This window comes from Orbicella faveolata, unplaced genomic scaffold (assembly GCF_042242905.1).
Source record: "Orbicella faveolata isolate gen_17 unplaced genomic scaffold, um_ofav_v1 contig_2, whole genome shotgun sequence".
NCBI classification, from domain to species: domain Eukaryota; kingdom Metazoa; phylum Cnidaria; class Anthozoa; order Scleractinia; family Merulinidae; genus Orbicella; species Orbicella faveolata.
This window is the reverse complement of record NW_028301547.1, coordinates 26,327,394-26,342,758: the sequence shown is the minus strand read 5'-3', so window position 1 is coordinate 26,342,758 and position 15,365 is coordinate 26,327,394. Positions and strand designations below refer to the sequence as shown.

The 15,365-nt window shown below is 37.1% G+C and overlaps 2 protein-coding genes across 2 annotated transcripts in view; both read right to left on the bottom strand.

Moving 5' to 3' along the window:
• Positions 1-15,365, bottom strand: part of LOC110049244 (uncharacterized) — a 112,043-nt gene that overhangs the window by 14,165 nt on the left and 82,513 nt on the right. Inside the window, exons 15-17 of the mRNA XM_089290535.1 lie at positions 2,273-2,440; positions 1,419-1,520; positions 124-342 (exon numbers count right to left, since the gene is read on the bottom strand). Coding sequence (XP_089146661.1) covers positions 124-342; positions 1,419-1,520; positions 2,273-2,440 — 489 coding nt within the window. The remainder of the gene's footprint in view (positions 1-123; positions 343-1,418; positions 1,521-2,272; positions 2,441-15,365) is intronic.
• LOC149112621 (uncharacterized) lies at positions 5,721-14,948 on the bottom strand. The gene is made up of 5 exons (XM_089288812.1): positions 14,024-14,948; positions 11,812-11,928; positions 8,064-8,615; positions 6,334-6,381; positions 5,721-5,830 (listed from the first exon to the last, which is right to left on the bottom strand). Exons 1-5 carry the CDS (start codon positions 14,760-14,762, stop codon positions 5,721-5,723), a joined length of 1,566 nt encoding a protein of 521 aa, XP_089144938.1. The 5' UTR covers positions 14,763-14,948.

Genomic DNA, 15,365 nt, shown 5'->3' with positions numbered 1-15,365 from the left:
CGGAGATATGTTTATCATTTATTATAATTATATCGGTCAGTAAGACAAGCTATAATCAAAAACAAAAACACTAGCAGACTGGGTGCCTGAGTGTTTACTGAATATAAAATAATGAGACAGTACCTTCAATGTATATGTCCATCTCGTGAGTAAAGTAAGTCAAATGATCTTGTAATTCTCTAGGTGAGCTGACATTAAACATCTTCAATCCCGTTTCGATTATCTGATACAGTGCATCTTTCCAACTTCTAAATCGGGGAACTTCTCTAGTAGAACGACTTGACTCTCTGCTAGAATGACTTGACTCTCTGCTAGATGATGATGATGCATGAGATGAAAAACCTAAAATAAAAGATCATAAACAAGGCAATTACCGTAGCATCCAAAACATTTCTTCAGCAGCAAAGTCTGTTCTGAGTCAAAACATAATCATCATCAAAGTATTCTAAATGACTGTAATAACTGCCCCTCTGCTCCTCTATCCCAGCAAACAACTTCATTTATATCAAATAATTTTAGCTCAAACAAGAAAAAGAAACCATGGCCACATTTATTAATGTGTTTTCCATAAAACTGTTAGCATTGATACTTTCCATGGAAGTTATAGCAGAGATAATTTCTTGCAAGACTATGTTGGCTTTTGCAATTCTTTTACCATGTTCTGGTTCAGTAATTCCTTCGAAAAGACATGAAGTGGCCTAATGTTTAGTGCATCAGATTCTGCATCTAGAGGTATACAAGTATATGTATGCTTCAAGCCCTGGCTGTCGTGTTTGACCAAGATGGATAGAATATATGCTGGAAACATTTGCAGTATCACACCCCTTATTTGACTTCTTGCAAAAGTGAGCATTATGAAAGCACGGTAAGTGATTTTAAGCATAATTTAAGATTATCATAGTTAGGAGGAAAACTGGTAGTAAAATGAACTATTTCAATAACGTTAAAATAGAGATAATATATCTGAAGTAACAACAGTAATAAAAGTTATCCTTGATTTAAAAGGCTACAGCATATCGACAAAATTCCTTCATGGAATACTGTAACGAGCGCAGACGACAACTTTCACCCCAACAGTTCAACTGCCAAGGGTTTAATCAATCGGCTCAGTTCAGGCACCTTTTGTTAGCTTGTGCAATCATTACATCTGTTCATTGTAGACCCTGTTTACAGGGTGTACTGGCCAGGACAAAACATGCTATTACATATTTGTTTTATCTTTTCTTTAAATGATCTCCCAGGATTTTCATTAACACAAAAAATAAACAGTACTGAATAAAGTCTCTAAATAGCTCAATAGGTGTTTTATGAGGCACGTTTACCAACACATTTGCCCGACTGACGAGTAAGAAAAAAAAAAAAACACTGAAACAGCTCACAATATTACATATATAATTCATTAACTCATATCCAGGTACCTGAATCAGGACTGATATCATCCCTTCCTTTCAAAAACCTTTTTCCAGTGAAACGGGTTGTATTTTCCACAGATAAAGATGCAGGTTCAGTTCCAAACTGATCTATAAAAATAAAGAGAGACTTTCTGCAGAGTTCCTACGATTTTTAGTTGAGTAAGGTTTGAAGGAAGTTTAGTAACCAGGTTTTTACATTAAAATCGTGTTGGTGTCACTGGCAACTGGCACCTTTTCCAGTGTTAACTTGTCGTTCTTCCCACGTACCACCCCAGGGTGGAACCATCTACCCTGGTATATTCAGAATGAAACGTACTTCTGCTGGTCGAGTGCTTCAAAGCCTCCCTTATGCGGGACATAGACACGAATGACTTAATATATAAACATCACCACTACATGTATGATAAGTAACTGCTGACCGTGTCTCTGTGCAAATATATCTTGCTTAGAGAGTTTCGCATTCAGTGAACATTTAGATATAGATACAACGCCTTTGTAATAAGGGTCAAAGGTCATCTAAAATAATATATATATAACTATATCATTTTGGCCCAGGTTGTTTTATCTGTTGTTTCCATCGTGTGTCATGACAAGTCAAATTGCATTTGAGGCCGCTACTTTAGTTTCACAAGGTCATCACTTTTTGGAAATTTGCTGCTTGCATTATTTGCTATGAAATGTATTACTTAATTTCCACTTTCAGAGGATCGCTACTCAAAGGGTTGTGACTTTCGGAACTTTATAGTATGTCTCTTTTCCAAGAAATGAATGACAAAAAAAATTCAAGTGAGAGAAGCTCTATTACTAGAGCTTGTGGTACACACTGTTTTTGCTGGTTTGCCAAAATGATCTACATGTACCTTCATCGTCTGATACTGAAGAACCTTTATCAGTTCCAGTTTTCAGTTTTTCCTCTACTGTTTCTGTTTGTAAATCACTTTCTTCATCCCGTTGAGATAAATTCTCTTCATCAGGGAAATGCACATGGATTGGTTGTTCCAGAGGTACAGCGACATTTCCACATTGATCTTCAAAGATAAAGGGAGACTCACTAATGAGTTGAGCATCGTGATGTAATTGATGTACATGTTATCATACAATGATGGCAAAAAGACAATACAGTACTGGACAGAAGTAAGCTAAGATAATGCGAAGCTGACAGCTTCCTTTCAGTGCTCCATTTCGCGTTGGCTTTCCCCTCCCATTCTGGAACACAATGGACCGTTCATTCCGGAATGTAGAGAACGAGTCAGATTTTTTTGTTAAACACATTCTTATATCTTCTGTACAGTAGAATCCCCAAGAAATCGTGCTTGCATGGAGTTGGCAAAAACCTCATAATGGGGTCTACTGTGGCCGCTAACAGAAACACTTTCTGTTTTTGAGCACAGGAAGAATACTCAACCATGTAAAATGCGGAAATTGAGGTCTTAAAAGTGATGCATTAATCCGTCAAATTTGTAGTTCTTCAATTCTTAAAAGGTACTGTATATATTACGCTAATTTATGACCCGCAAAAGCTCATTGAAATGAGATTTTATGCACTTACAATAACATAGTCCAGTATTGATTTGTTTGATAACAATTGTTTAACAGATCCTACAAGTCTAAAACACTCAAAACAAGTAAGTAATAATATTTGACAAGGAGCTTTTCTTTTTCTTTTCAAAACATCTTTTTATACACTCAGCAAGAAGTTCTTCATGGGAGCCAATGGTGTGTATTTATTAACTGAGCATTGTGTAGTTTCTTGTTCACGCCGATGCAATATCTTGAAATTTACGATGTTAGTAATGTACTGTAACAATACATCATGTTCGTAACCAGTGGAAGTACAGACGATAATCAGATGCTGGCCTAGGATGTCCGCTTCAAAATAACTAGGAAGTTCCAGGCTGTGACTATTATAGTAGACAAAGTTGTATCCACGTGTTGTGCGCTTTTAAAGGGAATCTTGGTTAAAAACAGTATTGTAAGTAATATATCAAACTCGAAAGAGCGTGTTTGACCACATTTCCAAACACCAAGAAGACGGTTGAAAATACGACGCACAGAGGAGTATTTTTGACGAAGTTTAAGGTGTTTAGAAATGTAGTCAAACACTGTCTTGAGTGCTTGATATATCTTCTCGATCGAAACTAAAACAAAGGAGAAAACGGAGAAATCGTAAAAATCTATGCTAATTAAGAACAGATATCCAAATGCTCGAAAACAATAAAACCACTCGGCCTGCGGCCTCGTGGTTTCAAATGTTTCTCGCGTATGGAAACCTGATGAAACACTTGCACTCGTTTTTGAAATAGTACTTAATAATCCAAATCAAAAGTTGGTGTTTGTGACAAACTGTGAGGTTTAAAGTCGATAATTCTTCACCCATTATGGAAAGCAATGACCCTAAAGAACATTTACTGGACGTTAAGGTCTTAAAGCTGCTAAACCATTCTTTAAAGTTGCAGTCCTTCGATTCTCTAACTAAAGACAAGATACACGTCATGATGCTTCACAGAATATTTAAAATACCACATTACATGAAATTTTCGCGACACCTTTATTTGGTGATTTTCAAGTGCGCATATTTCACGATACTAAAATTCTTCGATCTTGCGAAAATTTTGTATTGTGAATCACTTTAACTTCACGTTTTCGAGTACATGCAATTTGTTTCCTTAGCAATGTTACCAAAACATTTCCTTGGATTAAGGTCATTCCACTGAAATAGAACCTGCACTGAGATTTTTGTCAATCTTTGCCTATTGATTGTTCATATTATAGGAACTTAAATTTTGAAATAAAAATGAGGGGTCCCCATGTTTGTTAAGGAGCAAAAGCACCTTGTTTATACCCAATAAATCCTTATGATTGTAGTCACGATTGCTTGCTAAATTCACTTTTCCGACGATTGTTTTTTGTTCTACACTGAAAATTGGTCCATATTTATTTTACACAGAGAAATTTATTGCTCAATTCAAAACAACAGGAAAAAAAGATAGGTCACCATACTCGTTTGTGAGAAAATGACGATTTACCTCTATGGCGAGGTCCAGCCGTAAAGAAAAAGCCGCCATTTTTTAATGCGCGCGCCCTAATCACGCGTGAAATTATGCGCAGTAGGGATGCGCAATGCAATACTTGGGAATGACCTTAAGTTAATCGACTTTATGAAAGGTACAATGATCTCAAAAGTAACAAAAACTCAGCGGCGGGTCTATATGTTAACAGTAACTAATGTGAATCACTTAATTTTCGCATCATGTTATGTTCGCGACACTTATTGTTCGCAACACTTTAATTTCGCGATTTCTTAAATCGCAAAATTTGCGAAATTGACGTGTCGCGACAATTTCATGTAATAAGGTAGAGGATATTACATAGCTGGGCACATTTACAGTGCCCTCTAATTCCAAACAGTAACAGTTGGATAAGTTTTACTCCAAGGTTTAACTTCCTCGGCTTATTTTAGGTGGGGCTTCATATCAAGAGAGGGTGGTTGTGCATTTGGAAGGTATTAAGATGATTTCCGCTGTACATTCGAGCAATAATGGCAAAAATAAAGTTACCAAAAAAACTCTCATAGCAAGGCAATATTTTGAATACTGAGTTCAGAAGAACTTATCAAGACTGAAGCTCTCAAGCTGACCCCGCGAGAGAAAATTAAATTTAAAGTTATCCATAATTTAATAAAAACGCACATTTCACGTCAGTTCAAAACATAATAATGAACGCCTCAAGCATCCTTACAAGGTTTGACATTAACTCTCTCAAGAATGCTTCAAAATTTACTCGCGGGGTCACTTGCAGAAATGAATCAAAAAGTTACCGTGCTATGAGCAGATTTTTAGTAAATAATTTTTGCACTCATTGCTCGAACTTTGAGCATAATCCGTCTTAACAAAGTCTTTTTGAATCCATGTATTAAAATAATATATTTAGCTCTTATTAACCGAGCTTAGTCGGTCTGTAAGGGAGAATCTTAACCGAGGTCGTGAGTACAGACCGAATGCAGTGAGGTCTGTACACACGACCGAGGTCAAGATTCTCCCATATAGACCGACTTAGCTCGGTTAATAAGATGTCTACTATATGGCAAACAAGAACAGTTTAATTCATTAATGTAACTGGTTTGTACTAGCTGAGCTTACTTCTGCCAAAGTTTGCTCGTACTCTTTACTTTTTTTTCTCATCAGCCTTTTTGGCACTTCCATAAATAAATGTTGTTAGAAGAAAATATTCAATATTTTTGCATTTTAGTTTGCAACTTTTTCACCACAAAACATTACCGGTCTAGATGCCAGTCTAGATGGGAAAATCTTAGGCCGCTTTCAAGATCGATTTCAGCCAGTCAAATTCGTGAATATTTGGTATTTCCCAGTCCTTCTGAGACACAGCCATATAACATAAAACACTTATTAATGTACTATCTAAGTATAAAGCAAGCCTTATGTCAAGGTAATGTTGACTTAAAAAGAAATTCCAGCTGCAGAAATATTTATTTATATCAGGCAGCTCGCAATAGGTAAAAGCACACATTGCGTACCTATTTTCCCCCTTGCTTGAAAAATGATTTCGTCAACAGCACAAGGAACACTTTAAAAGGGGTCAATAGGTTAAGAAACCATTCTGTTTACATTAGTAATTGCATGTCGCTTACGAAATGCAATCTTTTGCAGTTCACCAGAAGTTTAGGCCTGCTATTCTCTCATTGCAAGTAGCATTATTTGGTGTTCCCTTAGCATTCCATTTGTGTTCAAGAAATGGATTTCCAGTTAGATCATTTCTGTCTGTCACTGTATGTCTGTGTATTTGCAAAGCAAAACATGGCAAAGAAATCTCATTTGTGAGAAGCTGATTATATATTAGAACTTATAAAAAAAGTTTTTCAGCTGGTAAGTGTATAATTTACACAATGAAATATGTCACGTACCTTCATCATCTGATGCTGAATCATCACTATCATATGTGTCATCTGCTTCTGTTGGTAAAAAAGACATTTTAACCAGGAGAAGCCATTAACTTTTAAAACCTACCAGCATCCCATATTGATTCTACGTGTGGGTAAATTGAAAAAGGGCACAGTTTCAAAGTAGAGAAAGAATATAATTACGGTACCAGTATTTTTTCTCCATCCACTATAATTTTTCAGAGTTTGAACTCTTTGTAAGAATGCTCAGTAAATTTCAAATTACAGCCAGAATTACCTCCAAGTCACACACAACTAAGCAAACGTTGAAAAATTCATCCACTCCAAATAACTATCAAGTTTTTTGGTAGCTCAAAAAGCATGTTACTTTCACTGTCAAATTGAAAACGTTACCATTCCATTTACACCTACATTTACACAGTATGAAATGCATCCTAAATTTTGTCCATTTGTGGCTACAATTGATGTAAATGAATCACTGTGTATCCCATGAAGACTGATGTGAGCTGTCAAAATGCATTTCCATATATCATTCACCAGATTAAAGAAAAATACATGTAAGATTGACCTTAGGTTAAAATTTCTTTCCAGAAAGCCTAGTACATTAATTCTTGCCGTATTATATTTTTCATTTATTATACGATAAGCAATTATAATGTATCACAAAAGGTTGCTTGTAAGTAATTTCACTAATTAGTACACTGACAAAACTGAAAAATGGTCTTCATAGTGAACACTTTCCGTACTATTTATCCCAGTTACGAAATTTTCAGAATTTTTGGCTTAATGGAAAGCGCCCTTAGTTTAATATATACTGGAAATCAGAGTTCTGCCTGGGGCCCATTTCTCGAAAGCCCTGGAAACTTTTCGGGCCTGCAAAACCATTTTTAATTAATCTGTATCTAAAAACAGAATGGCACATATGCCTGAAACTTTTTGTATGAAGAGAACCTCACTTAATATTTAAAATTTGGAAATTACAACAGCTCTGTAATCTTAAGGTTTGATATTTTGCTACGGCTTTCCAGGTGTAAAAACTTTTCAGGACCTTCAAGAAATGGGCCCCTGATCAGAGGAATTGCATGACTTACTGATTGTTGAGAATCAAAGCAGAATAAATTAATACCAAATTGGTCAGTGTAAAATGATGACTGCAGACTGTACACTGGAGGTAAAATGTAGACTGAGGGTAAAATGCAGAATGCAGACTGTAGACTTCTTAACTGAATCAGGTTACCGTTTCAATCACTGAGAGTTAACAGCAAACAGGGTAACCAAAAGTGTTATTTAGGCTAACCTAAGTGATGTTCAGGCTAACCGGAGTGATATTCAGGCTAACCAGACTGATATTCAGGCTAACCGGAATGATATTCAATCTAACCAGAATGATATTCAGTCTAACCAGAGTGAAGTTCAGGCTAACTCGAGTGCAGACTTTCACTGTGATTAGCCTGAATAATTCTGTTTACGGTCAACACTCAATAACGGAAATAACACGATATATACTGAAGGCATCTGTAGTCTGCAGTCTGCATTATATTTTTACCCTCAGTCTGCATTTTATCCATGGTCTGAACTCCACAGTCTCTATTTTATACTGACCGCATACCAAATCAATTTTGAACGGTAAGGATGTCCATGGAAAAAAAGTTTTTCAGTTCCACTATTTCTCAATGGCACAGTACTGGAAACAATTGTTACCAAGAAACCTCAGGGTTTGTCTTAAAACTTACCTCCTGCTGGATCTTTCCCAAAGTACATTTTGCATGCTTTGTACTCCTCCTCTGAGATTGTGGTTTTAAGCTTCAACTCTGCTAGGTTCAATTCTGTCAAGATCTCTTCTGTAACAAAACATCTTTGAACCACTTCACCAAGATGACCAGATGAATAATCTTCCCACAATCTCTCCAGGATCTGAAGTGAATTGCACTTCACTGATATCAGCAAACTTCCAGTCCTAACACCTGTAATATAGAGTCGCATTTCTTTCAAGTATGCCGCAAATTCATCACGGTCAGCCTTACACCTTGGTGGTGTAGTCTGCAGATAGTTTTTAGCAATTAAAGCCAGGACTTCTTCTGTTATGCAATTGTGATTGGGAGCTTGGAGAGCTTCAGCCCCTGCACATGAAGGTTGGGTATGTCCTGATGACACAGGCACTGCAGATGCCACCTGGAGCTCACCATCTTGAGATCCTTCTGATTCTATTGCTGAAACAGTTCTTTCCTGTGTGTTGTGTTCTGCAGGTTTTGTGGTATCCACATCAACCCTTATATTGATTGAAGCTGTTGATTTGGAGCCATATTCAAAGTCCATAGTCAGTTTAAAACTTTTATCAATCTCATTCCCATGCAGAGTCCACTTGTTGTTTGGTCAGCACCAGAAACAGAGACTCTGGCCAAGCCTAATGTGAAGGTCTGTCCTGTCCTAGCATTTCAGCTGAAAGCTGATTGGCTGAGAATCAATCATAAGCAGTCTCTGTCTGCACATGCCAAAGCCCACAGACCTGGTCAGAGTCCATGTTCTTTTGCTGACCAAAGATAAGCAAGCCCTGGGGACAGGGCTGAACCTTTATTGCTTTGTTTGTATTTTTATAAGAGAGAGCTAGAACTCAAAAAGTTGAATTGTGCACATCTCTCAGAAATTGATTACTCAATAATTAAATTACAACAGAATCCAAATTTTTCCAACCTCCACGGGAAACAAGAATTGGTTTGAAAAATCAGGTAGTTCCAGAAATCAAGGGTTAAAGAATATAAAGAATATAAAGAATTGGGAGTTAAGAAAAACTGAGTATTAGAAAAGTTGGGATTCCACTTAACATCTGTTTTTTTTTTCTCTAAAAAAACATTATTATGACATGGACAGATACAGGCACACTGGTATATCTGAATCTTTTCAACAAATGGAGGAAAACATAGAATCTTCTTGAACCTCCTTATCATCCATTTGGTTTGAAATGTTTGTGATCTTTTGTTGTTGAATCCACATTTTGTTGTTAATAATGTTCCAAAACCACCCTAGAAACAATAGCATGTGCGATGAAAACAGTTCATCAAGTACTCTAGGTGAGTCTGGAGTCACATGGCAAAAGAGAAATCAAAATGGCATCTTAAAATACGCATCAGGTCAGAGTTGTTTATGGCTTAGATCCCCTTGGAATTTTCCATATACAAACTAAACATTTACAGAAGTTGGTGAGATTAGAGTTGGGTAAAAGAAAAGAAAGTTAGTCCAATTAAACTGCTAGCTATTTTATTTTTATTTTAACTCCATATATACTTCACAATACATCACACTTAGTATTTTGCATCATAAAAAAAAACTTGCTGTATTTTTGCAAAGTCTGTCATGATCTGACTTGCAGCTAACTTCTAATGTAGCCTTATTTCAGCGAGTGAGCGCATTTATAGGTGTACATGAGGCAGCTTGGCGACAGAGGAATTAAAGATCCCAGGGAGTAGGACTTATGCAAGATGGCTGCCAAGACAAACAAGCTTATCTGATGCTCACCAAGCAAAAATGCCCACAGTGCAGTGAGTTATGGTTAGACAAGCCAACTCAGCACAGGTGTATTTACACAGCCACCCTTAAAGTATCATTGTGCAGTCTTGAATTTAATCCAGTTATGGCTGGCAACAAACAAATTAACTCTAAATGTCAAGAAAACTAAGTATATGCTCATAGGGAGTAAATTCAAGTTATCCCAAATACATACATTGGTAATGATTTATAATTACAGTCAAAGTCCATGATACACCACTAGATTGGGTAAGCAAACAAAAATCTCTTGGAGTTCACATTGCTGAATCTCTCAATTGGCGCCCACACATAAATGCTACCTCAAAGAAAATTTCTGCTGGTGTTGCAATCTTAAAGTGTGTAAGCACTACTATACCATACTAGAATGAACATGTATAATGCACTTGTGATGCCTTATTTCAATTACTGTAGCACTGTGTGGGGCAATATCAGCAAGGAACTATTAGACAAAATTCAAAACCTGCTAAAATGGGCTGCTAGAATTCTCACCTTTTTAAATTACAAAACTCGCTCAAGTGTTTTATTGGATGAACTTGGCTGGGAAGGTTGGAAAACAAAAGATTTTTAAAAAACAACTGGCCAAGATTATGTATAAAATCCATAAAAATCTTTCCCCATCGTACCTGAAGCGGATTTTTACCAACACCTCAAATGTACACACACGCAATCTTAGAAACTCTGAGATAGATTGCTATGTCCCCAGACCAAGAACTGAATATGGACAAGGAAGCCTGCACTACAGAGGATCTGGTCTGTGGAACAAGATTCCCTCAGAAATCAGACACACGTCAAGTTTAAAAGTGTTTAAAACCTCACTGAATGGGAAAGATTATTTCTAGTGCACTATAAATTAACCAAAGTTTTACTTTATAGGTTTTTATTGTATACTAGTTATTTTACTTAGTTTGTTAGTTGATGTAATGTAATGTTGGTTAATGTATTCCTGTTAATATCATTAATTTATTCTTTGTAATTTTTCACACGACTCCTAGGAAGACCATTTTTATGATAAGATTTTGTGTTTTAAATTAAGATTGATTGATTGATTGACTGACTGACTGATTGATTGATTGATTGACTGATTGAAAATGAATGAGTTGCCATGATAACAGAATGTACACAAACTGTCTCATGACTGACAATAGAGTGAATTCATATAATCTGTTATTTATATGCCAATCAGAATCAGTAAATGGTAAAAAGGAAAACAAAAAACCATGCACCAAACTGAAACTAATGGCACTTTTTATTCAATAAAAAATTCTGGCTTGAATTTCCGGGAATTTCCATTGACGAATGGAACAGCATTTTCCGGAATTTACGCACACAAGTACAATCTCACAAAGGTGTATACAAATTTTCAGAAATTTCTTACCGGGAATTGTCATTCAAATTTGATTTTCCTTCCGGTATTTTTGGTTGAATGGTTCGCTTTGCGAAAATCAATAATTTCCAGATTATTTGGAAAATTTCCCAGGAAATTTCCATACCATTTTTCCCCATTTCTAAGTTTTGGGAATTTAAGGTTGAATGGAAAACTCTCCTAGTGCTCCAAATTCCTTATTGTGGACGTTTATTCAAAATAACAAGCCTTTTAAATGAGATATAAACAGTCCAATACATTCCAGCGGCAAAACGATGTTGTGCATACCCAAACTGGTCATTACAAGAACATTACACACCTGATTAGCATATAACAAACAGGTTATACGAATTCACTTTATTAATAAATGAACACAAATAAAGAAACAGACTTTGCCTCCAGGCTAATCGAAAGTACACACAAGTGACCAAGAGTGACAATACACAACATAAGTAGCTACACCCATTAATTATTTCCCCCATTCTGGATATCCGCCTTCCAAGTTTCAGTTTAATTGACCATAGTACCACTTTAAGAGAAAGAAATACAAATAGTGTGGATATTGTATTCATTACCTGTACTTGCCACTCCAGGTGACTCATCTTCAATTGAAAGGGCATCATCAACAGAAGCTTGCTGCTCAGAAACCAGGACTGGGGACTCATTGCAATCAGAAAAAGATTCAGATGTTTCTACAAAAAAAAGATGGAATTACATAGTATGCATTAGCTATTGTTGACCCATGTAATAATTAACATATGATTTGCATAACTCAGCTACTATGACATAGACGTGCAAGGCATGCTAAAGAAATTTTTTTGAGGCTGATTAAAATAATTTTTAGACTGTTGGATATAATGTGCTCCCTCACCCAGTATATATGTACATACTCCCAGCTACCAACGATTAGAAAGGCCAACTATGCAATGAATAATGTAAATTATGCAATTTTTTTCTGAGCAATTTTAAGCTTGTTTTATAAGGTTTCAGGATAAGAAAAACACTTTTTTGCTGCCCTAAAGACATTTTGAACACAAACAAACAGTAATTATATATCTTGATCGACATTAGTTGGGATAAATAAAAAAAAATGAGGTCTTCTGCAATATCGGTGCACCACGTTAAAAGTTGAAAGGACACAGCTAACATGCCAAATGAATGATCAATAATTATTGATATTCTTGCATGCTACGATTAGCTTCTTACGCTTTGTTTTTATGTGCAGTATTATATTTCTGAACACAACAACCAACTTTTTAAAATTTATTTTGCAAGGATCATCAACAAAACCACCATTGAATTTTCAGTTTTTAAACACTTCATTCTGCTTCATAATAATATTATTCAATCCATAATTAAGCAGGCAGATCATAAACTTCTATAAAACCCCACAGTACATGTAGGTTAATTTATAACATATGCCAGTCTGCCAAACTCACATCTGATCTCATAATAGTATTGTATAACAAAACTAGCTTGAACATAACAAAACAGTCTTTCTCCCTGTAGGCAGTAGTTGATAATCAAAGGGGACTCTTCGAGTCACGACTGAAATGTTTTGGTCAAATCCAGGAGAAATTGGAGTAAACCAACTCGAGTTAGCAGGGTTCTACTGTACAAGTTGACTGCAGGAAATTTTGTCACAAACAAAATTTCTTCATCGCGTTTCAAAAATCTCACTGGTTAAAGTTTGCAAGGTGACGAAAACATACCACGACCAAACGTCTACACAGATGAATGTAGCCTGTAAAACAAGCCATTTGGTTAAAAATGTCGAACCATTTCCACAATCTCGGTCAAAAGTAGTTGGGACACTTGAGTTGTATCACGTATCCCCCTTCCCCCCTAATCAACGTTGGAAAATATCGCGTTTTCCCCAACAAAAAAGGGAAAAATCACCCGATTATCAACATTGAAAGTGGGGGGAGGGGAGAACTTGGTTCGTGTCCCAACTCTTTTGTCTGGGATTGCAGCTAAACAACAAACTATATTTCCAATTGAACGTATAAACTCCATCGGGTCCGAACGTGTATATATCAGCCATTCAGACTGGGTAATCTGAACAAAGCACATGTTTGTGTTTCACCAATAGACGACTCTTTAAGAATAAGACTCACACCAGGTCCCCGACATGCAAAATAACGCCTTGCAGCTTCGAATGTTTACAAAATCGAAGGTGAAAAAAGGTTTCTTAGGCTTTTTCCAGGGTAAATCATCTTAAAAATGGCGTATTTATGCAGGAATTCCTAAGAAACTTGTTGATTTATGTTTTATTTTATGAATGTTGTGCGTTCTTTTGTGAATTATGGGATTTTTCGTGAATTGTGCGATCGGATGCGATTTGAGGTCGATTGTGCGAAATCGCAATATCAGGCCTGCCTAGTGCTTCAAATTCCTTATTGTGGACATTCAAAATAACAAGCCTTTTAAATGAGATATAAACAGTCCAATACATTCCAGCGGCAAAACGATGTTGTGCATACCCAAACTGGTCAGTACAATCATTACAATATTATGCGCGTCATTAGCATATAACAAACGGGTTATACGAATTCACTCTGTTATTAATAAAGCAACACAAATAAACAAACAGACCTTTGCCTGGCTAATTGAAAGTACACACAAGTGACCAAGAGTGACAATACACAACAAAAGTATCTACACCCGTTAATTATTTCCACCATTCTGGCTATCCGCCATCCAGGTTTCAGTTTATGTTTACCGCAGTTGTTTTCTGCTAAACTGAACAGATGCAACAATTTTGACACAGTCGCCTTTGGTACTTACGTTTGACTAGATGGAGTGGAAAAAACGCGGAAGTTATGTTTCTGCATTCGTTATCTGTAAAGGTTAGGGCTCCAACAGCCAGAAATTCGTTGTTTCTACGCTTCTTCAAGATGACAGCACCATAGGGCTTACGATTCCCCTGATGAGTAAGTTCATCATACGTTGTGTAAGGACGTTCAAGGGCTTCATGAATTTGATACTGCGTTGAAACGGTCTCTGATCGTTTCAGCTCTAGCGCTATCACCGAAAACTTTGTTTGCCCAGGACCATCATCTACAAAATAACACTTTAAGTCCGCACCAGATGCGATTTCTGCGTTGGCAACTTTAAATGGTCGATAATCAAAAATGCTTTCGCCTTCGTGGCATTCCTTGGATGGCTTGATGGGAATTACAACCAAGCCGGAAGTTCGGACAAAGTTGGCTGGATTGTCAGCGACGTCCTTTAACTTAATTGTTTTCAAGTCACTTGAATCCAACTTTTTAAAGTCCAAGTAATAACTTTCTATGTTACAGTCATCCCTAGGGAAGACTTTGTCGCTTGATATAAGACAGTAAAAGAAATCAAGGTCTGGAAAAATCTGCAGATCCTTAACGACGAAGCCAGAACCAAGAGTTTGTGAGCGTTGATCTCCTGTAGTCCGTCTGATTCGACACACTCCCAGCTCATCTTGTTTTTCCTTTCTTTTTAACCTCTTCGATTCTGCCCTGGTTGTACTTCCTTTAAATACTGCATCCATGGCTCAACTCAGCGCTTTCAAGTGCTGTTCAAGCGCTTGAACTCAAGCGCTTCAACTCAATGTCGTACGAGGAACTACCGTCCCACAATGCACTTTGACAATGGTCACGCACCCAACTCGTACTTTATGACAATCTCGTTCCCAGAGTCTTTGTTCCCCTTGACCAGCGGTCGGAAAACGAGAGCTCTGGGAGCAACCGGAGCAGGAAGGAGAGGTCCATTCTCGTCCCCAGAGCCTCCGTTTCTTTTGGTCACGTGGTCGGAGAAACGGAGGGCTCTGGTAGCAGCCATAACCGGATGTCCGTAAATCCCGGACATCCGGTAACGCATGCGTAATTTTGGCCTGTATATCTGCTCATGCTCAGAAACTGATCCTGAGGGAGGGGAGAGAGGAATAGAGAGTATTCTTCAGATGTAAACAGATCGGAACGCTGACATGTGTTTTCACTTCGCTGAAGTCAGGTGATTTAGAGTTAAAACGAGAGTAGAAAGCGGCCTTAAATGCCGTCGCCGCTTCAAACACGATTGCCAGCGTGTGTAATATTTTACCAACGGGTTTCGCGGTGCATTTTGTGGTGGACCGTCCAGAAAAATTCAGGAATCG

Excerpts from the sequence above, each read along its gene's own strand:
- LOC149112621 (XM_089288812.1), bottom strand. The coding sequence starts at position 14,762 with ATGGATGCAGTATTTAAAGGAAGTACAACCAGGGCAGAATCGAAGAGG. Across the intron at positions 11,929-14,023 it reads TCCACTCCATCTAGTCAAAC|AAACATCTGAATCTTTTTCT; the intron begins GTAAGTACCAAA and ends TTTTTTTTGTAG. Across the intron at positions 8,616-11,811 it reads ACCTGGAGTGGCAAGTACAG|CTTCAATCAATATAAGGGTT; the intron begins GTAATGAATACA and ends CCAAATCAACAG.